The sequence below is a fragment of the Penicillium canariense genome, assembly GCF_028826845.1.
Source record: "Penicillium canariense strain IBT 26290 chromosome Unknown utg000003l_segment0_segment0, whole genome shotgun sequence".
NCBI lineage: Eukaryota > Fungi > Ascomycota > Eurotiomycetes > Eurotiales > Aspergillaceae > Penicillium > Penicillium canariense.
In genome coordinates, this window is record NW_026622730.1 from 3,705,348 (window position 1) to 3,730,197 (window position 24,850).

Sequence of the window (24,850 nt, forward strand, 5' to 3'; positions counted from 1 at the left end):
TTAGTTCTTCCTAGGCTGCGCATCTCAAGTGGTGCGGTGGTCCCTCCTGCATGGCCGTCATTGCTGTGTTGGACAGACTTATGTATGGAGTATGGAGCGGGATTTATGCCTGACCAGATCCACATGCTATTCAGAACTATCCATTACTATGACTCTTTCTTTCCTCTCACATCAATAAGTATAGCAGACTATCTATTTATTTTCTACCCTCTTGATCTGTCCTTACCAGCTGCATCAGAACCTTCCTTCCCTCAAATCTACATCGTGATTCATTTCCTGAGCCAACCCAGTTCTAGTTTGACCCCGTCCCCACCGCACCCACCCGCACATGCGACTATGACGGAAGAGGTGCTACTGGGCTTTACGCGTCGCGCCTGACTCCTGCTGGGCCCGAATAGCGGCCGAAAGTGTGCTGATGCTGTCGAAAAGGTAGTCTAATGCAGAAAGTCAGCCGGGCGCCGCCACAACCTGTTCGGATACAGCTCGACATACAGAAGGGAACCACAATCCAGATGAAGTTCATAAAAAAATAATACAGCCAGAAATAGTACGGCTCTGGTCGGCTGTAAGGCAGACCGTTCACGTAGTGGTCGAAGAGACTCGTCGCATAGTACAGCGTATCGCCGTAGAGATGGCTCATGCACACAATCATTTGGATCGGGTGGCGCAAGGAATGCCGAGTTGCGGTCAGATATGCAACAGCGAAGCATAAAGGTCCCCACAGCAACTAGGGCAGAGCAGGTTAACGGGAAAACTCTCGGAATCGTGATGCCGTGTAAATGATAGTGTACATGGTCCAGTGCAGCAGTGGCAGTGAGGTAGTTCACTTACCACGGTCATCGTCTCCATGCACAGCACCAGCGTGTCTGAGGTCATGTACCGCGAGTCTGAAAGTGCATACTCCTTCCACAGCTGCCCGAACAAGTCCTGCGCCGACGCCATATGCTCATGGTGAACCATGAAGTAGCCCTCGAAAAAGCAGTGGAGGGTGCCAGCTTAGTGTCGATCTTGTCAGTTTTCATCCACACCCTTCCATTCCTGGAGTACTGTCAAAGGCGTGGGAGGGTCATACAGAGCACGAACCACAAGATGCAGATCCGATCGGCCATACACAGCGTTGGTCGCACATAACTGGCCACGGCGAAGGTCAATCCGAGAAGGCCCGCGCAGCCTCCACCGGCCGTGACGAGTAGCTCAAGGACGGAGGTTTGGTTGGGCGAATAGCCGACGATGTTGGCTCCAAGGGGGTAGTAGGGGTGGGCAGAAGAGGCTCCCGTCATGGCGTAGGCGTGGGACATATGAAAGGCCTGGTTCTTGCTGCGATCAATTCGGAACCCGGAATCGAGAAGATGCCGGATCAATTCTTGTTTCTAGTGGGATCTTCTTCAATCAACCCTCCGTGCAGAGCGAATAGCTCATATGTAGGATGTTTGCTTGGGTTTTGCTATTCGCGGTACTTGGCGCTATGATCGCATGGTGGATCCGCCCGAGAGAGATCAGGCCAATTGGAGAAGGGCTGGCTACCGGCACAAGGCGGGACACCATTACTATCGAGTCCTATCCTAGCCTAATATTCAAGATGCTACCTATGGGATGTATAGGTGACATTGATACCTAGGTAGAGCAGCAAAGCAGTCAGTTATCCGAGTGCCTGAATTTTAAGTATACCTCGGTTACCGGCTGGCGATATTTTGAGCTTTAAAGTTCTTCATACTCTCCCAAGGTTTATACCTCCGCAGGACTCGCTCGACGAAGAAGACCTTTGTCCCACCTTCACAATAAGAAATTCATGCTGGACTTTGATCGAACGCTATTTCCAAATGCAATAGACATCATTCATCAATTTACCTGGGTAGGATAATAGTTCTAGTTGGAATTTAATCCACGCGGTCTTCGGCACCCCGCCCGAGCGGTGACCCTGCTGCCTCAGGCAATCAGTTCCCCAAGCTCGTCCGATGGATTCCCGATAGCCTCCCCAGTCTGCGGATCGACCTGCCGTGATCCCCCGACTGCTTTAATGGCGCCCCAGCGTCCCTCTTCCAAACATGGCCTCCGAAACTTCTAAAAAGCCCTTCGCTGTTGACGTCTCGCGGGCCTCGATGGAGTCGCCCCCTGGCATTGCGGCTTTGTTCGTCATCCGCTTCGACATTAGGACTGGGTGAGTGCTATTCCCCCCTGTCGCAGCTGTCGGAACTGCGGAGCTAGGGAGGGGCATGTCGCTGATACGCGTGTGATGCGCAGATATGTAGTATCGTGGGAAAAGACCGCACCGGGTGGTAAGCGATCCTATCGATTTGTTTGCCGAGGTGGTTGGCTCCGATACGCGTAGCTAACACCAATTCCCCCATAGTTGAGGTTGAAGGGGTGGTGGAATACAAATCGCTTCCCTCCGGACTGCACAATGTACATGAGGACTTGGTGTGAGTCTTTCCAGAGTTTCTGTGAAGCTTCTGATTCGAGAGTGCTAATGCCACACTTCACTGTCAGGTACTTCGTCCACGAAGAGTATGCTGGTATCAGCGCGTTCCTCAACCAACCCGCCGAAGAGGCGGAGCGCAATGCAAAGATGTTCGCGATTGGGGTCTTGGTCCCTCTCAGCTCAGGGAGACTTGGAAAGAGCTGGAGACATGCCCCAAGGTTGAAGGAGTTGACACAGTAGGTGTTGTCTGGCTTCATTGCTGAATGGCGAGCTTGTCACTGATACCCAATTTTACTCGTCAGAAAATATGCGGCGGATATGTCTGATCTACAACCATTGTCCGATTACTGGGACTCCTTCCGGATTGGAGGTCCCGATTCTTCTGCGCCAGATTCGCCGATTGACTCGCCCCTCAGCCTTCGATTCCGTCCAGGTGACAGACCAGATGCACTCCGAAACCGCGTCTTCAGCGATGCGATGGTGTTGGAAACGTCCAGGCCGGCCCTGACACCTTTTCACCCTGCCTCATCTCTTCCCGACTTTATCGAATCTTTCGGTCCCTTGATATTCCCCCTATACAGAGCTGCGCTGTTACGCAAGCGAATCCTCATCATGGCTGAAGCACCAGTGCACACGCCATGTAATTATGGTATCTGCCTCAATGCCGAAGCTGACTATTGAATTTTGATATTAACCAGAACGCAGTCTATGACCTGTCCTTGCTGGCATCTCTCCCAAATTCTTTACTACAAGTCCTCCCTCCCGACTGCATCCCGCCACTGCGTCCCCGCCCCATGTTCAACGTCGGCATTCACGATATCCCCGATCTTGCTCTGGATCCGTTGCGGGATACCGTGGACCCCGAAAAGCATTCTAGTTGGATTGCTTGCTCAACGGATAGTGTCCTGAGCATGAAGCCTGACCTTTACGATGCCCTCGTCACCCTCCCGTCACCATATTCTCAACATGCCAATGAACGTGTCTTCCCCAAAATCAGCCTAGTAGACCGCTCAAGTACGAAACATAACGCCAATCAAACGATTCAATTGAAAGCGACACAACGTGATGCCCGTCGATATGGTATGATTCGCAGAGGGCTACGACAATTGTTCAGCGACCGCTCAACCTCCCCAGACACAGACGAATCCGACGCAGACTCGACGTACTCGTCTAGCACTGTCGTGGAGCCACTTTCCTGGACTCGTCTCGCCTATACCTCTTTCATCTGGTGGGCGTCGGCCGGTGAAAACCGGGACGGCCTATCCGAAGAAGAGGAAGAACAGCAGATCGAACAAGACGCCCGACTTCTGGCAAGCGTGGAAAGTCTTGCATACCATGCGCCGAGCAGAGGTCGTCATTCACTTAATTCCGATGACCATGGCCAGGAGCCCCCGGAAATTGCGCTGGTCGCGTACTTCCGCCGTCTCACCTCGCAGATCTTTTACACTCTCGCAGGGGCCATTGCGCGGCATGATAGTGACGGCCGAGGCGAAGAGGACTCGGTTGATTGTTACACCGACGCACCGTACCTCGACGACATGGCAAATGACGATCCGGACTTGTCACTTTCCATGTCACGGCAATCGATCAATGGCGATGATGGAAATACGCCGCTCCTCCGGCAAAGATCGCAGGCGAATCACACCAACCGCAGATCAGTACAGGAAAATCCTGACGCGGATGAAGATGAACCCGTCACCATTACAATCGCTGACATGGCGGAGATGGGACTCGACGTGTGGAGCGCCACAGATCGGGTCTTTGTCGAGGAGCTCGTCTCTTTATGGTGGGGACGCTCCGCGCATGTCGATAGCGCACGCATCCGGTGCTGCGGTATTTCAATCTTGTAGGGATTTACTCGGCTCCTTTTTTTGGTGAAGTTTGTCTTGTGGATATGAAGATGCGACGGTCTCTGTGAATGCTCGGCTCTACTTTATTATATTTGTACATATTTCTCTTGTATCCGGCATCCTGATCTAGATAATATCATACACATCAAGATACGAACCGCATCAGCTATTCCGCAGGATGGGGTTTCCTCTTCACTTAGGTGCTAAACCCTCGCGAATTTCTCGCTAAATACATCAAGTATAGTCAGCAACTGTCCCTTCAATCGGATTGCTTTATGTTCTGCTGTTGGTTGGGGAAGATCGAGTCTTCGAATCGAGCTGGCTCCGATGGCTGTCATATTTTGGATCAAGGGAGAAAGTCCAGGCGTAATCGATCGACGAATTTCTTGAGAAATTGCGGAGATAGATTGACTTCTGGATGTCGGCTTTCATGCTGACAAAAGCACAGTCATGAAAGACCTAGGGGACATTGATCCTAATATTCTGGGTCTCATTATTGCCGGCGTTGTTCATCTTTGTCATATACTTCGTATATCCGAGATAAAGGGTCGGACCCTTGAAGAGATTCCCTTGAAGAGATTGCGGTCCTGTTTGATGGATCTGGTGGTTGAGCAAGATCAAGTCCTGGGTGTAAACTTGATAGTGAAAAGACTCTTGATCTCTGTAAACATAAGTCGCACGGTAAGGTTGAAGTGGAACACGCTGCCTGAGACCTAACTGTATGGAGCAAGGGGCATAAGCTGGGGATAGGCATGTCTGAACGTACATACTACCGGTTGAAATTCTAAGCTTCTGAATTTATACCGGGGCCAGATAGTGATAGAGTACCAAAGCCAAACATTGGTTGAATGCCACAAGCACGATGCATATATACACAAAAAGTCCAGCCATACAAAGGAAATAAATAAAGAGCGCGGTGGTCCCGACTAAGACCAAAAAGCACAATGGATATAAGGCCGCGAGACAATGCAAGGATAGACACGATATCACTCAGAAACGCCATAGCTAAACAAGGACGTCACAAAGCACCAGAATTTTTGCCATGTAGCTGCGATGCAAAAGAATGGATAGAGCTAGTGCCAAGATAGAGAACGCCAGACAAAAACAATTGATGCGCCGGCGCCGGGGTATTTTGAAACGAAGACAAGAACCGGCTGAAAGAACACAGAACCAACAACACATGAATATACACAAAACCCAAACTAGACAAACCCAGAAACCTATCAACGTCGGGACATCCGTACCGGTGCGCTCAAGTCCCTGCGCTCTGCCAGGTCATTTTCGCTCTTGCCGTCTGCCCGGAGATTGGGCATGCGTCTTGGGCCGCGACCCGGAGTCGGGGCTGTGCTTCCAGTGGACCCGGAGTGGCCGGTTGCTTCGTTTGCGCTCACGGAGCGTTGCTTGCTGCGGGCACGGTTACGCCGGGCTGCAATCTGGGCGAGGGCTTCTTCTCGGTTGATGGGGGTGTCGGGGGCAAAACTAGACGAACCAGAGGTCCGTGAGTCGGTTGCTTCGCGAAGAGGAACTCGTTTGGTAGTGGAGTGTGTTGGCTGGTGATAGTCTCTCTCTCGATGCCTGGCGGGTCGAGATTCCACAGATAGACGGGCATTGGTAGTTTCACTAAATATAGACTCGGCAGGGGTAGCATGGACCATTCGGGAGGACCTCGGCTCTTCAGAGGGGGCGGAATTGTCGGCATGGTAGTTTGACGAGGCAGATGAGTCCTTCCAGTTCTTGATGGAGGGATGCAGGTCAGGCAGGTCGGGGGTTGGGAGGAAATCAGCCCGTCGGGGCGGGGCATTGTCGCGGAGAGGCGATGGGAACGTCTTAAACGTTCCCGTTTCCGGAGAAAAAGTCACCAATGGCTCTTCAGGTATCTGCATCTTCTCAGGCGGGTCCCTGGGCTCGGACTTCACGACAGGTTCAGACTGAGGTTCCGCTTGCGGTTCGGGACGGTGAAGGACAGGTGCCGGGGGTTCGACGCTCGGGGTATGGCTCGATTGAGGATGGGGATCCATCTGGTGAACGTGTGTCTCATGAGCGTGGGCCTCGCGAGCAAGGGCTTGCCGAGCAGCTTTGGCCTCCGCCTCAATTTGGGGCTTTTGGAAAGTTTCGAAGTACTCGGCATCGTAGATGTATCGACGACCTTCGCTCTCGGCGATTCGGCAAGAGCAGCGTTCAAACTGGCACTCGATGTTCAAAAAATGTACCATCTCCTCTGCCTCGACACGACGGCGACGTTCGTAGTCAAGCTCATCCTTCAACTCATCTAATATTCCGTCGTCCAAATCGGATGGCAAGATATCGGTAGTTGTCTCTTCGAGCCCGGCGGTTGTTGTGCATTCTGAAAGACGCTGTCGCTTGGGGGGAGTGGCTTCGGCAATTTCGTCGGCCTCCTTTTCGGGTGCAGAGGATTTGACCGATCCCACAGCAGCCCGCTTGGGTCGCCGCGGGGTTGTCAAGAAGGCGAGATCACCCTCAGCAAGGGAAATCCGTCCGAAGTCTTCCGTCCGAATCTCGTGTGCCCTGACTTCTAGTGTGTTCGAATGGTTGGTTGCCTCCATAGAACGTAGTTTGCCTTTGAGGACCTCGAGTTCTTCGGTGAGGCCAGCAAGAGCATACGCACGTTCAAATGCCTCTTGCTTCGCCTTGTCCTTCGACTCCCGCTCCGCAGCGACTTCGTCTTTCAAGGCCTTGGTCTCAGACTTTGAATGCTTTAGTTCTTCCTGCAGTTTGACCAGGGTCGAACCTGCTCGGAAAGCTTCTTTGCGAGCTTTCCTGATCTCTTTCTCGAAAATTGATCGCTCGTGTGCCTGGCGCTCTTTGGTACCATGTAATTCTTCTAGCAGAGATTCGAGTCGCTCGCTGATGCGGCGCTCCCGTGATTGCGCTTCGGAGAGTTCCTCTTGCACAGACGCCAGAGCCGACTCGGCTTCCTCGCGCCCAAGGATCGCCCGCTGGAGGGCCGCATTGTTTGCCGCGGCTTGGGCGTGGGCCATGGGACTGCCCCCTCGCGAAAGGCTGTTGAGAAACGCAACTTTGGCCTGGACTTCGGAAACCCCCTTGGTGTTTTTGTGGTGTAAATTCAGGAGATCCGCGGGCAGCGACGGCGAGGCAGGGATTGTTTGCTGATTCATGCGTTCCGGCGATACCGGGTGGAGGACCTTTGAGGGGCTGACGATGGGACGCGTTGGAGAATCCATCGCGGGTGTTTGCGAGGGAATATAAACGTTGCGAATGGATGTCAAGCCGTCATGGGGTCGTCCCAGTAGGGAGAAGTGTTGGTCCACGGGAGGAAAATGACCGTTGACATTTGAGTCGTGACCCACGCACACCTCTGTTGTTTATTGCCCTCTTAGGACAGATCAGGTGACCGTTACCCTGGACACCATTGTTTCTTGCCTATTTAGGTTAGAGTGTGATCATGCGGAGTCTATCATCACGTGTTGTTGTCTTCCACATTGGGGTTAGCGTCACTGAGAGAGTCGCCCGTGGACGTCTGTGCGTCTGTGCGTAGCGGACTGACGCATGTGAGGAAGCGAAACTGAGAAGCCTTGATAGCCGGGTGATCTCAACGATGCATGAAATCGTCACGCTCCAGCTGGGTCAGCGGGCTAACTATCTAGCGACCCATTTCTGGAATCTCCAGGTAGTCCTGTTCCTGGCCTGAGCAAGATACCTCTTTCTAATGTATGAATAGGAATCTTATTTCACTTACAGAGAAGGCGAAGAGTCGCTCGTGGACCATGACGTCCATTTTCGACCAGGTGTTGGGGCGGATGGGTCTGAAACGTACACCCCGCGAACCGTCATTTATGATCTGAAAGGAGGTTTTGGAACATTGCGCAAGCATAATGCCCTGTACGAGCTCACCGAAGACTCCACGGCGGGCCAGGGTCTATGGTATGTTGGACCTATGACACTTGATCTTGTACCCTGCATGATTCTGATCATAAGCTAGGGATGGCCAAGAGATTATACAAAAACAAGCACCCATCCAGCAAAGTGATTATCAAAAAAGCTTAGATCAAGGCACAACCGCCCCGCACCTCACGTCTGAAACGGTGCGCTACTGGTCCGACTACAACAGAGTCTTTTATCACCCACGGTCCATTGTCCAGCTGAATGAGTATGAGCTGAACTCGCAGGTCATGCCTTTTGAGGATTGGAATGTTGGTGAAGACTTGTTCAACGATCTTGATAAGGAGCATGACCTTTTGGATCGGGACGTCAGGCCATTTGCCGAGGAGTGTGACCAGTTGCGAGCATTGCAACTGTTTTCAGGATCTGATGATGCATGGGGCGGATTTGCCGCTCGGTATATCGACAGGTTGAGAGACGAGTATGGCAAGAAGAGTATATGGTTCTGGGCTATCGAAGATGGCACTAGAGTCCAGCGAGTAAGTTTGAATGCCTGACTTCGCCATCACACGGGTGCATGCTTATCTATGATATAGCATCGTCAGTTGAAGAGGGACACAAACAAGGCGAAGTCGTTATACTCGATCTCGCCCCAGTCGAGCCTTTACGTGCCCCTCATTGATATCCCTCAGAAACTCCCGAGCTACCTCAGTGTAGATCGTCGCTCGGAATGGCAGACGTCCTCTCTACTGAGCGCTGCTATGGAGACGGTGACATTGCCCTCTCGACTGCGACCATACCATGACTTTGAGGCGTCTCTCGCAGGGGACGATGGGAGACACAACATCTTTGAGCTGCAATCAACTATCAACCCGGAAGACAATGCTGAAAAGGCGCTGTCGTCGGATGAGGAAGGCTCATCCAAACTCCAAACTAAGTTTGACATCGATTTCACCTACGATGGCGAAAATACCAAGACCGCAACTATCTTCAACCAAGTCCAGGTGATGCGAGGCTGCGAGCCCAAGCCATCTGCTCAGTCGCCCAAGGGTGACATTGGGCACCTTCGCAAACTCCGTCTGTATCATTCAGAGCCAAAGCTGCAAAGGTATGCTGCCCCGTTGACTGAAACAGTCTCAATGACTACTGACATCCGAACGCCCTGTCTTAGCTACCACAGCCCACTCCGCCTGCCCATTCTCGACAGTTTCCCGCACGGTATGTATCCCGCATCCCCGTCTGGGGTGAGCGTGTTGACCGCATTGACCGCTTCGACCCGGACGGCGGACCGAATCAAAGCTATTGAGGGCACCGCGGCACGAATGCTATCAGTGGACGAGCGAGAGGCGATGGTCAATGGTTTGGGCGAGATCCGGGAATGCTATGAGACGGGTTGGAGCAGTGGGTCCGAAGATGATGATGACTAGACCGTGGGAAATCAGGCTTTCAACAACAACATTGACTCTTATTGACTTCATTGTCCCCAGTTGTCATACTGGATTGCGAGGGTCGAGTTGGTCTGACCGTAGCCGACGTCGGCGAACTCCGCAATCGATTAACTGTTCCCCTTTCCGTGAGCATGCGCGAGAATCTCCTATGTACCCCGGTCGTCCCGATTTAGTCCAGGGCGCTGTTCTCGTTTGCCGTTAGCCGGTAGTCCGGAGTCCTTGAGTCATGAGAAAACAATCTTCTAGAAATACGAAATCTACAGTGCGCCTCCACGCCTCTTTTACCGTCCCGTTGGGTCGAACCTGGTATAGTCGCGTGTCGTAGGTGGGATATATTCCTGTAGTCTGCGCTCGGATAGCCAGCGCCGCGTCTTCCAAATTCGACCGAGTGGCGATCGGAGAGTTCAAGACACTTTGCCTGAGCAAAAAGCGCTAGTATGGGTCTTGCCGTTAGCCCAGGTGAGACAGCGCAGTGGCTTCCTGGGGCTACGAGGTGACCCCTCACACCCCGGATTTTGCAGTTTTTCAACGGTGGCTGGAACGGGAGGGAAGCAGCAGAAGCAAGAGGGGGAGGCCGGTCAGAACCTGGTTCGCCATCGAACCCTATGTCATGGCTCTTAGCCCAATCAGTCCGGGGTGGCAGGCTGGTGGACAGGAGATGGGTGATTTGATATTGAGCCCTTCGCTGTCGGCTGTCAGATGGCGCGAGCCTTGGATGACCCGCGAATGCTAATTCCCAGTAGAGTGGAAGAACATCAGAACATCAGTTATTGGAATTCATGGGAGGCCCTGGCGATGCGGTGAATCGGTGTTGTGGGGGAAATGCATGACGGGAGAGCCACGGGACAACCATCCGAGACATGCCAGCTGGGTCAGCCACAAAGGGGAAGTACACATCCTGCCAGGCTAACCCGAACTCAGGGACTCAACCACATCAATCCCCACAAACGGCAACCCACGCTAGAACCACCGGACAGACTGGACCGGCTGTCTGAATCGTGACATCATGAAATATCCATGGCCAGGCTGACATTGCACCAATCGCGTGGCACCCGCGTGCGTTAGGGCCCATTTAGGGCCCCCTTCAGTCAGGGCAGGACTGTCTCAATTCACCCGCTCCACAGGCAGTCTCCCACCTTGGGCGTCAGCTCAACATCATCACGTCTCTCAAAACTGGGCAAGGTCAACTCTCTGCCGTGTAACGTTACCTGCAGGGGTCCAGGCACCGACTCGGTGATTCGCCGTCCCCATTGACCTCCCCTCTTCCCCCACATCTCGGGACTGTTCCTTCCCCCGTCTGAGGTTTGGTGGTATCCACAACCCGCGATCCACCATCCTCCACCACATGTCCCAGCCCTGAGGGGTGCAGCAATGCTATCGCTGTGCTATGGCAGTGGCGAAAGAGGGGCGGGGGCGCCAGTGAACTGCAGGAACTAATTTCTTTGCATGCATTTGGGGCACCTGCCCCAGCATCTCCTGAAAGAAAAAACAAATCAACAAATACTCCGTCGAACGCCGATCCCCACATGCTGGATGGATCTAGAACTAATCAGCTAATGCACTGGTGTCACACTTTCCGGGTTGTACTCTCTTGTCCGGATTGACTCTGCCTTAGGGCAAACCAAAATACACCTACCGAAACCCCGTTCGGGTCCTTCGCTACGATTCTTTTTGGGCTCAAGTGCGGTAGGGTCTTTGAACTTTCACAATGCTTCGTTAACCGCGCCTTTTCATTCGTGAGGTTTCCCCACACAAGCACTCGGCCCACGACCAGCAAGTGAGACCTATCTTGTCTATTTTAGGCCCGGCTGTCCAAGCGACTTGAACAGAGACCGAACATGAAAGGAATCGGGTCTGGGACCTCCTGTCAGGTCTCAATGGTCTCAATTGGTATCATGCCGTACAGTACAGACATTTTCTCAATTCAACGAGTGACCAGGGACATCACACCCCGGCCATCATGCTGTTGGCGGCAGAAAAGGAGAATCGGGTTCTGTCGACATGGAATCCATGACCCCAGCCCCCAGCCGCAGCCCCAAGGAGAAGAGGGATGGCGTAATGGGCAGTTCAGCTATCCATCGGGCCCCGGCCGCCGCAGGGCCAAGCTAGACTAGACATGACTCTACATCATCGGGTCCCGGTTGACTTGATCTCACTCCCGCTTAAGCGTCGGCTCTCTCGACGCTTTGAGTTTGGCAGCGACAACCCCGGTCTTCTGATTCTTCTGCTCAAGCGAACCAGATGGCAATTCTCCGACCACAGCCGTGTTGATTGGTTACATTTACCCCCAGCCCAACCCACCGTCACCGAGCCAACTGGGTTGCGGCGTGCCGCTAACTTCGACCCTGCAGCGAGACTCCGTTCATGGCACGTCCAGTGTACATCGTGACCCATTGTGAACGATGGAAGACCGCGGAAAGTCTCGAGGCTCGCTGCTCCGCGCCGGCCAGATCTGGTTACCTTGTTAACCTTTCAAGTTACATACCGCTCGTGGGTCTCGCTAGGTATTGTTATGGTACCATAGTCGGACGGATTAACCCTCGCACTGGACGAATCGTGACGAGGCGGCGCCCTGGATGCAGACATTCGCCCCAGAAAAAACAATCCTGATGGCTTGATGGTTGCTCTCGCTCTCGGTCACCCTCCCTCCAGGGACCCGGACTCCGGCTTGGGCTACACCCTGCGGCTCAAGATATAAATTGGCCCGTCTATCCTCGCCCTCCTCCCCTCTTGGGTCTGCTTCCTGATCCTGGAAGTAATCCGTGCTAGGAACTCTTTCGCTACGGTTCCTACTGTCCTTCGTTTCCGAGAAACGGCTCTCTACATACTTCCTGTTTACGCAATTGTCCCTTTGCCCTCAAACATTCGGTCTTCCTTTTCTCTAGGATATCCCTCACTCGTTTGCTAGACAGGATGCGTGGCGTCGGGATCCTCATACTATACGCCGCCAGCCTGGCCTCGAGCAGTGTGCTGCCCAGAGACTTGGCTGGCAACGTTGCCATTGCTGCCCGTGGCGGTGGTGGCGACCAAGGTGGTGGTGAATGGGGAGGAGGTGGCGGTGGTCACGGTGGTGGTGGTGAAGGTGGTCATGGAGGAGGAGGTGGTGGTGGACATCATACTCCTCCTCCCGAGACCACGACTCCGTGCGAGACGACCACCACACCACCGCCAGAGACCACCACTCCATGCGAGACAACTACTACCACTCCGCCGCCAGAGACCACCACTCCATGCGAGACAACTACTACCACTCCGCCGCCAGAGACCACCACTCCATGCGAGACAACTACTACCACTCCGCCGCCAGAGACCACCACTCCATGCGAGACAACTACTACCACTCCGCCGCCAGAGACCACCACTCCATGCGAGACTACTACTACCACTCCGCCGCCAGAGACCACCACTCCATGCGAGACTACTACTACCACGCCGCCTCCAGTGACAACCACTCCGTGCGAGACTACCACCATGCCGCCGCCTGAAACCACGACCCCGTGCGAGACGACTACCACACCGCCACCAGAGACCACCACTCCGTGCGAGACGACTACTACCACTCCCACTGGGCCCCCTCCGACCTCTACCCCATGTGAGACGACTACTACTCCCGGCTCACCTCCGCCTCCGACCTCGACTCCATGTGAGACTGAAACTGGAACTCCTCCTCCCGAGAGCACCACCACTATCACCACCGTGTATACTACAACTTCCTGCCCTGGTATGTAAAAATGCGTTCCCCCAGCATGTGCAGTTGCTAATGTTCCCAGTGTCCTGGACCACTATCATCACTGGCTCGTCTACTGTCACTCAGCCCGTGACTGCTACTAGCACTTTTACTGTCACTTCCATCATTACCTGCAGTGAAGGTTGCCCTGGCATCACTGTCATTTCCCCTCCCACGAGCCCTGCCCCTCAGCCAACCACCGCCCCTGCCCCTGCTCCTGCTCCTGCACAGTCTTCGCCTGTTGTCTCCCCTGTGAGCAGTCCAGCCCAGACTACCGCGCCTGCGCCTGCTGCTACTACCACCGCGCCTGTATTCAACGGAGCTTCTTCTCAGTTCCAACGATCCCTGACTGGTTTCATCCCCGCTCTGGTCGTTGTGCTGGCTCTGATCTAACGTATCTAACAATCCCTTATCGGCATTGTCAGAGATAAATCAATTTCGATATTTCGATATTGGTACAGGTAATACAGGGAATAAGGAAGAGGAAGTGGATGGAAAGCCGGCAACAAAAAGACGAAATCACAGGAAAAAAAATTGTATTCTTGGCAGCTTCGGGAATTGACGTGGATAGCCCGGAACTGTTCCTCTAATTCCTGCTACCTGCACCGTAGCGGTTTTCTGGGATTTTATGAAGTTTTGATTTACGATTTGACGGACGTTCCTTATTACTACATCTGATGCACAGCTTAGTTTTGTGCTGCATAAAGTAGTTCACTAATTGATTCGAGATCTTATCTGATACTTCTGGTATTTTGCAAGTATTTCTCAACACTTACATCACTAAACTTGTAGCTCATACCCTGTAAATACCTTTGATGAATTCAATTTTCTCAAGCTTCATGTTTATGCTGTTTCGGTGTGGTTACTGTAGCTCCAGGCCTGGGGGTGGACCCTTTTACGGGTTCTTACATAAGGCTGACTGCAAACAGTGCAAACACTGGACCTTGCATCCTGATCGGACCCGTGGCCTTAGATGCGCCTCGTCCTTTCTCTTGACAGGTGGCCACAGCATCCCCTCGCGCCCAGATGGCCTAAATTTTGTGCAGTCCTCTTTCTGTTCCATTTCCTATCCTCCCGAAATCCCTAATTCTCGCTCGAGGGTCTCGTATCGCCCCAATTCCATAGCTCCATCCGGTTCCCATCTGGCGCAAGGCGAGCGTTCCACCGACACACGTCTTGGCGACTTGGTGGAGCGGCTTCGACAGAGGGCTGATCTTTTGTGCTTATATACCGCTGCCTTGGTGTGCGCTGAGCTCTAAATTGTTGCTCTGCAGTTTGGATGACACACCGGCTAACGCTGGACTCGCAGTGCGCACCTTAGACATAGACCATGGCTCTCCCGGGCCGCGGACGGTCACCGACTTCGCCGCTCCTCTCCCTCGTGATCTTTCCGTTCTTAATTTTCCTCATCAGTTTCACCAGTCCAGTTACCGCGGCTGGATCAGCTGTTCTTGGCCTCGATGTGGGCACCGAGTATTTCAAGGCCGCATTAGTGAAGCCTGGTATTCCCCTCGAGATCGTGCTCAGCAAGGACTCGAAGCGCAAGGAGTCGGCAGCCATCGCGTTCAAGCCGACAAGAGAGAGTGATGCTCCCTTCCCGGAACGATTCTATGGCGGGAATGCGCTGGCTCTGGCGGCTCGGTACCCGGACGATGTGTACAGCAACTTGAAGACTCTCTTGGGCGTGCCTTTCAACGACGGACAGGAGGAGGCGGTCAAGACCTACTGGAGCCGGTATCCAGCTTTGAACCTTGAGACTGCTCCCGATGGCCGTGGATCTGTTGCGCTGCGCAGCAACCGCCTTGGTGAAGCACAGAAGAAGGACGCGTTCTTGGTCGAGGAGATCCTGTCCATGCAATTGAAGGAGGTCAAGTCGAACGCTGACGCTTTAGCCGGTAAGGGTTCTGATGTCCGCGATGTGGTCATCACGTATCCCGCTTTCTATACTGCGGAGGAGAAGAGGAGCCTCGCATTAGCCGCCGAATTGGCTGGTTTGAAGATCCAGGCTCTTGTCAGTGATGGTCTGGCTGTCGGTCTCAATTATGCCACCAGTCGCAAGTTCCCTAGTGTCTCGGATGGCGAGAAGCCAGAGTATCACATCGTCTACGATATGGGTGCTGGGTCGACAACCGCCAGTGTGTTGCGCTTTCAGAGTCGCAAGGTCAAGGATGTTGGGAAATTCAACAAGACTGTTCAAGAGATTCATGTCCTGGGAACTGGTTGGGACAAGACTCTTGGAGGAGACTCTCTGAACGATTTGATTGTCAACGACATGGTCGCCAAGTTGGCAGAGGACAAGAAGTTGAAGGACAAGGTTACTCCGGAGCTCATCAGGGCCCACGGAAAGACTATGGCTAGGCTCTGGAAGGATGCAGAAAAGATCCGCCAGGTTCTGAGCGCCAACACCGAAACTTCTACCACCTTGGAGGGTCTGTATGATGAGGAACTTAACTTCAAGTACAAGCTCAGCCGCGCCGACTTCGAGAAGATGGCCGCCGTTCATGTAGCTCGCATTGGCACTCCTCTAGAGCAGGCTCTCGCAACCGCTGCCTTGAAGCTTGATGATATTGACTCTGTTGTTCTTCACGGCGGAGCTATCCGTACTCCTTTCGTTCAGAAGCAGCTCGAAAAGCTTTGTGGATCGTCCAAGAAGCTCCGCACCAATGTCAACGCTGATGAGGCAGCCGTCTTCGGTGCCGCCTTCAAGGGTGCGGCCCTCAGCCCCAGCTTCCGTGTCAAGGACATCCGTGCCAGTGACGCGGCCACCTACCCAGTTGTCCTGAAATGGAACTCGGATGGCAAGGAGCGGAGCCAGAAGCTATTTACTTCTACCTCCCAGGTCGGCCCTGAGAAGCAGGTCACCGTGAAGAACTTGGATGACTTTGAGTTCAGCTTCTACCAGCAGGTAGAGGACCAAGGTCTGCCTGTTCTGAGCGTCCAGACCCAGAACCTAACCGCCTCCGTCAACAAGCTGAAGGATACCTTTGGTTGCACGGCTGGCAACATCACGACTAAGTTCAACATTCGCTTGAGCCCTGTCAACGGTCTCCCTGAAGTGACCAGCGGCAATGTTAGCTGCGAAGTTGAGGCCGAGAAAAAGGGCAGCGTTGTCGAAGACGTCAAGGGCTTCTTCGGTCTTGGTTCCAAGAAGGGTGAACAGGAGCCTCTTGGTGAGGAGGGCGAAGCCAGCGAGTCTATAACCCTGGAGCCCGAAGCCGAGTCTTCGACTACCTCTTCTGCTAGCTCTTCTACTACGACCACTACCAAGGATAACACCAAGGCAACTAGCCAGACCAAGCTTGAGATCATTCCCATCAGCTTGAAGTCGACCCCTCTTGGAACCCAGGCCCCCTCGGCCGCGGAGCTGACCCGTATCAAGGGCCGTTTGTCCGCTTTCGATGCCTCGGACCGGGATCGTGTTCTGCGTGAGGAGGCTCTCAATGAGCTTGAGGCCTTCATCTACAAGAGTCGTGACCTGATTGACAACGAGGAGTTTGTCAAGGCTGTCCCGGAGGATCAATTGATACTTCTCCAGGAGAAGGTTGCTCAGGCGAGCGACTGGCTCTATGAGGACAGCGATAATGCCAAGACGGCGGACTTCCAGTCGAAGCTGAAGGACCTGAAGAACATCGTCAACCCTGCTCTGAAGCGGGTTAAGGAATCTTCTACTCGCCCCGCCCGCGTCCAACTCCTCCAGGACATGCTCAAAAACGCCGAGTCCATGAAGCAGCTGATCGAGAGCCAAATCGCCAACGATGAGCAGACCTATTCGTCCTTGCTTTCAGCCTCGAGCACATCAACCGCCGAGGAGTCAGAGCCTAGCTCCGAAGCTACCCCAACGCCCTCGGCTTCTGATGATAACTTAGACGACCTCGATGATGACTCCTACTCAACCTCCGGCTCTTCCAAGTCCTCTACCAAGTCCTCGGCCGCGGCCAAGCCCACCGGTCCGAAGTACACCCTTTTCACTCCCACCGACCTCACCTCCCTGACCACAATCTACGAGTCCACCAAGCCCTGGCTCGAGACCCAACTCGAGCTGCAGGAGAAGCTCACCGAGTCGGACGACCCCGCCCTCACGGTTGTTGAGATCGACTCGCGGCTACGGGAGTTCGAGCGCGTCCTGAACCGCATGTATGAGCGGATGACTGCCGCCGCTGGCCGCGAGGCCAAGAAGACCAGTTCCAAGCAAAATAAGAAGAAGGCTTCTGAAGAGAAGGGTAAGGGCAAGGATAAGGTCAAGGAGGACAAGAAGAAGACGAAGGAGGATACGAAGGATGAGCTGTGATGGATCCTGCTCATCTGTATACGTATTGACTAACTCCCGTTCATCTTACATGTTGGTCTTTTGTGCATCTGTTAAAATACAAAGCATGATTTTCTTTGATTTTTTGTCATGTCCCACATACCATGCTCCTACCTGTCATGTTTGCAATAGTAGAGAAAAGAATTGCAATGGAGTTCTTTCTGGGCTGAGAATTTCTAGTTTTCGCCCTTGCTTTTTCTTTACATTCTCATAATCTTTTGCTACAAAAGACGCTGCGTCAGGATGACAATCCATTTTTGTCATCCTACTCCCCTCCTCTCCTCTCCTCTCCCTCCTCGTCCTTGTCTTCCGTGCATGTTATTATGAGGAGGTCCTTCGACCACTCATGAAGTGATTATCTATGTAGCCATTGTCATTAGCAAGACCAAGACTCCGGACCCGGCGAATGAACAATTGGATGGGGTTTGGCGACAACACTGAAGGGCCAACCGTCTGCTGGAGAAACATGAGCTGTCATTGGCTCCTGTAGAGATGATAGAAAATGAGAGTAGAAGACATTGTTGTTAAAGATTCCCAAAGCGTATCGGCTTACCAATGATCAACATAAAGTACTCTGAAAAATATTTCTTGGTATATTCAGCCCGCTTCTACTCTCGCTCCCCGTCCTATAGGAAACTAGGGGAGGTCCGTGGCAATTATCTTCCTTCTGGGGATTTCCATCAGCGAGAAGGCCTGGAGGCGTCATATCGTGGGCCTCGGTCACCTTACGCACGACTCCATTGGCCAGGGTGCGTGATCAATGACCAACTCCTATGATTTGGACGGGGAATCGGCAGTTGATATCGTTCTACATCCCGTCCAAAGCAGCGAACTTCCCCAGGGACGCGCCGCCCAGCCCCACGTCGCCCCACGACTGGGAACAAGCACCCCCGCATATTCAGGCCCCAGAAGCACTACGGCGTGCTGGCCAGGTATCCCGCATCTCTTCCCTTAAGACCAACAGCCAAAACATTCTGCAGAGTTGGCGATTCCCTTAGGAAGGGGGATTCGTGAAGGACCCCGCGGCGATAGCCGGCGCTTAGGCCCTCTGGTGCAAGCAAAGATCGTCTGAGAGCAGGGATGCAGCCTGCACTAGGCCAAGAAATGGGCATCGCTCCCACATGCTGGCTTGATCGGTGTAGGCTCTGCGACGGGGCTATACTTTCCTTTTTGACAAGCCTTGCGCCAAAACATTCTGGCTCCGCTTCGACCCCTTTGGCAGAGCCCGGTAGTTGGCGGGACAAATAATATGCCGACTTGTACTATATCTTTACATAGTATCACTCCCTCTCGCTCACAGCGCCTTCAACTTCGTCTCCAGTTAATTCTCTCGATATGCACGGGTTAACTGACCATGTCTTCCGCATCCTCTCCCAGCATTGGATAGCAGTGTCTCTCACGGCCCTCGTGCTGTGGCTAGTCAAGAACAGATATCATAATGGGCTTCACAAATATCCAGGTCCGCTTTGGGCCTCCCTCACGGACTGGTGGCGCTTCTTGGATGTCTATGGTCGAAGGCCTGAAGTCACTCATCGCTTACTTCACAAAAAGTATGGCAGTGTCGTTCGCCTTGGTCCGAATACTCTCTCCTTCTCTGACCCTCGGGCACTCAAGTCGATATATGGCTTGAACAAAGGATTCATCAAGGTATGCAAGCTCCTGTGAAGACGCGTGTACTTCACACATTTAGGCCGAGATCCAGACTCACGATTGGAATAGTCCGAATTCTACGTTGTCCAGCAGGCCGTTGCTAAAGGCCACCGCTTGCAGTCCTTATTCAGTTCCACAGACAACAATTTTCATTCCCGATTCCGCCGCTGTGTGAACTCTGCATTTGCCATGTCAGCGTTGGTTCAATATGAGCCCTTTGTCGACAATACGACAAAGCTCTTCCTAAAACAGACACAAGACATTTATGTCAACAACCCTGAAGGCTGTGACTTTACTCAGTGGTTGCAGTTCTACGCCTTTGATGTGATTGGAGAAATCACGTACAGCAAGAGACATGGTTTTGTGGAAAATAACAAAGATATTGATGGTATCGTGGCGTACCTGTCATGGCTATTCCTCTACGTCGCGCCGGTATGTTGCCATTTTCGCTGCCATGTTAGTCGTTTATTGACTCTCCCAGATTGGACAAATCCCTTTCCTTGACCGTCTCTTGCTGAAGAACCCTATCTACCTCCAACTCTCCCAATGGGGCTTCATTGATGCCACCTTCCCCGTCGCCCGATTTGCTGGCAACCGCATGGCTGAAAGACTCCCAGAACTAGCGAAGGGGAGATCGGCATCCGACCTGGGGGTGAAATCGCCAGATCTCCTGTCTAAGTTTCTGGCAGCACATGAGGCACATCCCGAGTTTATGAGCGAGACTTTGGTCCAGACTATGGCCGTAAGCATGGCTTTTGCTGGCTCGGAGACCACGGCCATTAGTCTATCAGCAGTCTTTTACTTTTTGCTCAAACATCCGCCCGCTTTGGAGCGTCTTCAGGCTGAGCTTGATGAAGCTGCCCGTGCGGGATTATTTGGAGACTCTGAGACCGGCCTCGTTACTTGGCACGAGAGCCAGAGGCTTCCTTACCTGGATGCCTGTATTAAAGAGGCGTTCAGATTGCATCCTGCTGCAGGACTCCCGCTGGAACGAGTGGTACCTGAGCATGGAGCAGAAATTGCCGGCCATTTTGTGCCTGGGGGCACCGTTGTCGGCTGCTCGGCGTGGCTGATTCATATGGACAAGAGCATATTTGGCGACGATGCAGAGATCTATCGTCCTGAGCGTTGGCTTCCGGACGAGGTACTCAGCATGACTGAGAGCGGTAAAGACGCCGAAGATCGTCGTATCAAGGAGATGAACGGGACCATGTTCCAGTTTGGAATGGGCAGTCGGACTTGCATTGGGAAGAACATCAGTTTGCTCGAGATCTACAAACTCGTACCCAGCATGTTGCGAAGATTCGAAGTGAGTGTCCTGGATACAATTCATGCCTCTGAGCAAACTAACCCATTGTTTTTCGCCAGATTCAATTCCAAGATCCATCCCAAGAATGGGAGCTGGTCAATGCGTGGTTCGTCAAGCAGAAGAATTTCACCACCACGTTCAAACTTAGGGATATCGTCAAACCAGGAGAAATTCATCATTCCACCTCTTGAGCAAATCTTGATTCTAATGATCATCTATCTTTGCGACATTACATAGCATTGTACAATGAGAAATGCTCTATTCCATTCTGTCCCATAAAAGTACCGCAGCTTGAGGAGAAAGGTAGCTCCAATAACCTTTTGCAATACTTCACAAAACCTAATCCCTAGAATAGAGGCCCCTGCACACAACTTGCCGTGCAGAGCGCTGCGCTGATGTCTACGCTGATGTCTATCCAGTACAACCTTCTCCAGATGTCAAGCATGTATATTCCACAAATCATCTAGATTTCCAGCCTAGAGTACGGGAGGATTTGCCCTCGCGCTGCGTATATACAGAACATTCTCCATTAGGGCTGACGTAGTTCATAGTCTTGCTCTATTATTTTCACCTGTTGTGGGCTTTTATACTTCTATATCGTTGATTATCGTCAAAGTTGTAAGCCACTCGCCATGTATGTCTCCAGGTAATTTGCCAGAGTATGACTGCAAATTCGGAGTTCAGCAAAGAAAACAGAACAGGGTATCGAGTTAATCCGACCATCAACAACGCTACTTCACGGAGCCGTCTTCGACATGATTTCGGATGGACTTTCCACCGAGTTGGGGAGCTCATGTGCTTGGGGAACATTTCCCAGTTCCACTGGGCGGTTGCTCCTATCCCGTAAATTCATATAGGGGCCGCCATAGGGAGTACCTGCAGCCGGTGGCATTGTCTGCCTCTTCAGAGCCCTTCTCCGCTCCAGCAGCGCCCATATGATCGAAAGCAGAGCGATTACACCGAGCGCTACCCCCACCCCGGCGCCGATTTCAGTTTGGTGGCATGTCCTGCAAGTGGCCGATGAGGAGGACGAGGATGTTGCTGTGGCTGCGGCTGTCGCTGTGTATGTTGCAGAGGACGATGTTTTTACGACCGCGTCGAGTAATGTAGAATTGGCAAGCAAAGCGCGACCGAGGATTGGGGTACCAGTGGGGACTTCGAAGCCGGAGGTAGGGCTATCGGGGCAGACGATTGTATCCCCGTCGATGATTGGGGTGCCGCAGCAGTAGATCGCGGTGTTATTATAGAAACTCAGGTTGATAATGGATGCGCCCATGCTCGGGGTGCTACTGGCTAAAGAGGGTCATCAGTTGCGCTATCCAACGCTCCGAGAGTGCGACCGCAACGTGCACTCACAACAGTAGCTCGAACATCCGGCCTGCCAGTCGGAATTGGTGCACGCCCCCCGCGAGAGCACATATGGCTGGTGTGCGACGTTCAGACAGAGTCCGTTGGATAGGCAGATGTCTCCCGACCCACAGCATGTGGCACTTGTATCGTCGGAGCAAGGCACGTTTCCTGCGGCGAGATTGCCCGAGGGGAAGTAGCAATATCGATCATCGGCGACCATTGTTGCAGAGAGGCTGGAGATGCAGACTGTTCGAGTAGAGCACCTTGACAATGGGCGGGGGCCCGCCCCCTCTCATTATGAAGAGAACTCATCGTGCAGGCACTGAATGCTGATCGAGTCGAGCAATCACTCTTGGACCCGCCTGGGGCGGGTTCGTCTCGGCTCCCAGGGGGGCAGCTGGGCCGCGAGAAGAGTGATAATTCCTCCGGTGGGAGTTGATTGGCAGCGGCATCAAGGAAAGCCTAGCCCCCAAATTTCTGCATGCCTAAACTTTCACCACAGGCGTCAGCTCACCCGTGTTGAGATGAGACCCCCACCGGTGCTGCAGGGCCGCTAGCCCCTTGAGGTGATCATCTCGTGAAAGGATACTATAAGAAAGTGGGGAGGTGACAGGGCCGTAACTATGACCGTTGCTCCGTCAACATTCTCTCAGGGTCAGGATCAATTAGGTGTCAAGAATGAACTTTGGGCTCCACATCATCGATCCACCGCGGTTAGCTCTGGCTGTTCCCGGCACATTAAACGGCATGATGATTGTTGAAGAGAGCATGGGCTCAAATATCCATTCGCACGCAGCTATACGGCAGGTGGTTCAATTCTAAGATAATAGTACAGACAATGATGGTACACGTAGTAAGCAAAAGTGGGTATAGTTACAGAACAAAAAGAAGGGGTGGCGGTAAGAGGTTGACAGGGCAATGGGCAAAAAGGAGAAAGGAACGACAACTGTCAACATCGGCGCAGCAGCAAATCCCTGTTGGGAAACGAGGTCCTCTTCGGCCATCCAGTGGCAGCCACACAGAACCAGTGCTGGCGTGATCGTAGGCAGATCAAGCACAGTCCATCTCCACGTAGTCCAAATCCACTTCCTCCCGTCGACGGAGGAAAGATGCTTCTTCGAAATCATCCAAGTCCATCGTGGTCTGCTTGGTATTACGCGGAGCGAGCAGACGGCGTCTCGGAGATAGAATAGTACGTCCTCGAGGAACATCTTGCCAGGACTCACTGCCAAAATCATCGTCGGCATATACATTATCCTCGAAATCCAACGACCGTTTCTGGCCGTTAACCGCACTGATGAACGACGCGGTCGATGTAGTAGATTCCTGGCTGCTGGGAGGAAGAGAGAAGGCATCACCGTCGTCGGTGACAAGTGAGTGTGGGTCGTGAGAGGATTTGGAGATGCCAGAAAAGGGCGCAAGTTCAGCGTGACTGACGTTGCCGTAGTAAGGCTGAGCTATAACAGCAGGCTTGACTTGCTCGGCTTTCATCGCCATATGGGTCTTGTATCCATCGGCAACAGATTTTCGGACCCGCATTCCGACCGAGAGAAGTGAGGCCTGCACCTTGGCCGGGACCACGGGGATTGCAGAGCACGTCGAGGCAGAATAGTGGTTATGTGATACCGACTGGCCATCGGCGGATTGAGACTCTAGGGGAACTGAGGGGAAGAAATTCGTGATAGGGGCCTGGAAGCGGCGGCGCTTGGAGAGCGTGCTATTGGATGTTGCCATGGTTTGGTGGGCGGCGACAGTGGTCGGGATGAGAAGAGTGGAGATTGTAACGAGGACAGCTAGGCCAGGTGGAACGACGAAAGGAAGGTGGAACGGCCAAAGGAGTATGAGGCGAGAGGCCGAGAGTGGCGTGTGGGTGTCTTTCAAGTATTCGCGATAGGCGAGAGGTAGGAGAATGGATGCGGGAAGGAAAAGATAAAAGAGGCTAGGTCATACAAAATGATGCGGCTGGGAAACGCGACGCGGGGAACACGCGCCCGACACGTTCTTCGATGTAGCCTATTTTGGCTAGGGCTTAGGGCTTGGCATTAGTCTATCACGTGAATGGCGTTTACCTCTTTCTTTAAGGTTATCTCGGGCAGGGAGGGAAGGAGTGTGAAGACTTCGGCTTGCTTGTTGAAGATACGGTCCTCTTGCCCGCATAAAAAAACATGGTGGATGGATGGATTGCAACAATTCTTAAAACAATAATCTGCCGACATGCTCAAACAACAATACGAAAGTGAAAAATACAAATCAACAGAAAAGTGTAGGTACCCAGCGGGTGAGGTATATATCTATATACGTACCTACTGGCAGTCGTAATCCCCTGTTGCCCAACGAGCGCTCCTGAGCGCTCCCCGAGGACTCCGTGATTGGTGCTTGATTGCTCAGAGATTTCGTTAGAGGCATCTATTGAGCACTCAGTCCACGCTGATACCATGCCCTAAGGAGCACTCCACCCCAACCAGGCTGTTTATTTGTGAACTAGGTATGTTTTGATGGCCCCGCTCAGAGCACCCCCATTTCATGAATTGCTCCATGCTCCCACCCCTGCTCGCTTCCGCCCTTCCCCATCCTCAAAAATAGGCATTCGAAGAAACTACCGCAAAGTAAAAAAAAACATTGCTTTTGTCCGTTATGTATTGCGTGATTACTTATTTCCAGAATGGCCTCCACGTGACTCCCTCAGTACCTATAGATTCAAGCTATAGCCCCCTTGAAGGTCGGGCCGATGCCAAAGGATACCTAGGAGGAGGATCATCTGTTGTTGTTTTACCCTTTATATCATAGGGAAGGAAAGGTAGAGCCATGTTGAAGGAAGAAGCCTTGTGAGCATCCAGCTGAGGAGAGAGGGTCTCACAAAAATGGGGCAATAGTCTCACCATGAGGATGGAGGCGGACAAACCCATAAAGGTAGTGAGAAGGGAGAGAGA

The 24,850-nt window shown here is 52.9% G+C and overlaps 9 protein-coding genes across 9 annotated transcripts; 5 read left to right on the top strand and 4 right to left on the bottom strand.

The window, feature by feature from the left end:
- Positions 1 to 351: 351 nt before the first annotated feature.
- On the bottom strand, positions 352 to 1,298 carry N7482_006202 (EXPERA domain-containing protein; the record flags this gene model as incomplete). Its single annotated transcript, XM_056688327.1, has 4 exons — positions 352 to 434; positions 493 to 727; positions 832 to 995; positions 1,073 to 1,298. The coding sequence occupies 4 exons, from the start codon at positions 1,296 to 1,298 to the stop codon at positions 352 to 354; spliced, it is 708 nt and encodes a 235-aa protein (XP_056543882.1).
- Positions 1,299 to 2,045: 747 nt separating this feature from the next.
- N7482_006203 (uncharacterized protein) lies at positions 2,046 to 4,269 on the top strand (the record flags this gene model as incomplete). The annotated part of the gene is made up of 6 exons (XM_056688328.1): positions 2,046 to 2,158; positions 2,206 to 2,276; positions 2,351 to 2,420; positions 2,488 to 2,655; positions 2,722 to 3,059; positions 3,125 to 4,269. 6 exons carry the CDS (start codon positions 2,046 to 2,048, stop codon positions 4,267 to 4,269), a joined length of 1,905 nt encoding a protein of 634 aa, XP_056543883.1.
- A 1,223-nt stretch (positions 4,270 to 5,492) lies between these two features.
- On the bottom strand, positions 5,493 to 7,472 carry N7482_006204 (uncharacterized protein; the record flags this gene model as incomplete). Its single annotated transcript, XM_056688329.1, has 1 exon — positions 5,493 to 7,472. One exon carries the CDS (start codon positions 7,470 to 7,472, stop codon positions 5,493 to 5,495), a length of 1,980 nt encoding a protein of 659 aa, XP_056543884.1.
- Positions 7,473 to 7,846: 374 nt separating this feature from the next.
- N7482_006205 (misato family protein) lies at positions 7,847 to 9,557 on the top strand (the record flags this gene model as incomplete). Its single annotated transcript, XM_056688330.1, has 4 exons — positions 7,847 to 7,918; positions 7,970 to 8,172; positions 8,231 to 8,669; positions 8,727 to 9,557. 4 exons carry the CDS (start codon positions 7,847 to 7,849, stop codon positions 9,555 to 9,557), a joined length of 1,545 nt encoding a protein of 514 aa, XP_056543885.1.
- A 2,934-nt stretch (positions 9,558 to 12,491) lies between these two features.
- On the top strand, positions 12,492 to 13,698 carry N7482_006206 (uncharacterized protein; the record flags this gene model as incomplete). The annotated part of the gene is made up of 2 exons (XM_056688331.1): positions 12,492 to 13,299; positions 13,349 to 13,698. The coding sequence occupies 2 exons, from the start codon at positions 12,492 to 12,494 to the stop codon at positions 13,696 to 13,698; spliced, it is 1,158 nt and encodes a 385-aa protein (XP_056543886.1).
- Positions 13,699 to 14,635: 937 nt separating this feature from the next.
- Positions 14,636 to 17,593, top strand: N7482_006207 (Hsp70 family protein; the record flags this gene model as incomplete). Its single annotated transcript, XM_056688332.1, has 1 exon — positions 14,636 to 17,593. One exon carries the CDS (start codon positions 14,636 to 14,638, stop codon positions 17,591 to 17,593), a length of 2,958 nt encoding a protein of 985 aa, XP_056543887.1.
- Positions 17,594 to 18,946: 1,353 nt separating this feature from the next.
- On the top strand, positions 18,947 to 20,761 carry N7482_006208 (cytochrome P450; the record flags this gene model as incomplete). Its single annotated transcript, XM_056688333.1, has 4 exons — positions 18,947 to 19,258; positions 19,331 to 19,693; positions 19,743 to 20,570; positions 20,630 to 20,761. 4 exons carry the CDS (start codon positions 18,947 to 18,949, stop codon positions 20,759 to 20,761), a joined length of 1,635 nt encoding a protein of 544 aa, XP_056543888.1.
- A 545-nt stretch (positions 20,762 to 21,306) lies between these two features.
- N7482_006209 (uncharacterized protein) lies at positions 21,307 to 22,140 on the bottom strand (the record flags this gene model as incomplete). Its single annotated transcript, XM_056688334.1, has 2 exons — positions 21,307 to 21,863; positions 21,927 to 22,140. The coding sequence occupies 2 exons, from the start codon at positions 22,138 to 22,140 to the stop codon at positions 21,307 to 21,309; spliced, it is 771 nt and encodes a 256-aa protein (XP_056543889.1).
- Positions 22,141 to 22,970: 830 nt separating this feature from the next.
- On the bottom strand, positions 22,971 to 23,654 carry N7482_006210 (uncharacterized protein; the record flags this gene model as incomplete). The annotated part of the gene is made up of 1 exon (XM_056688335.1): positions 22,971 to 23,654. One exon carries the CDS (start codon positions 23,652 to 23,654, stop codon positions 22,971 to 22,973), a length of 684 nt encoding a protein of 227 aa, XP_056543890.1.
- Positions 23,655 to 24,850: the final 1,196 nt, after the last annotated feature.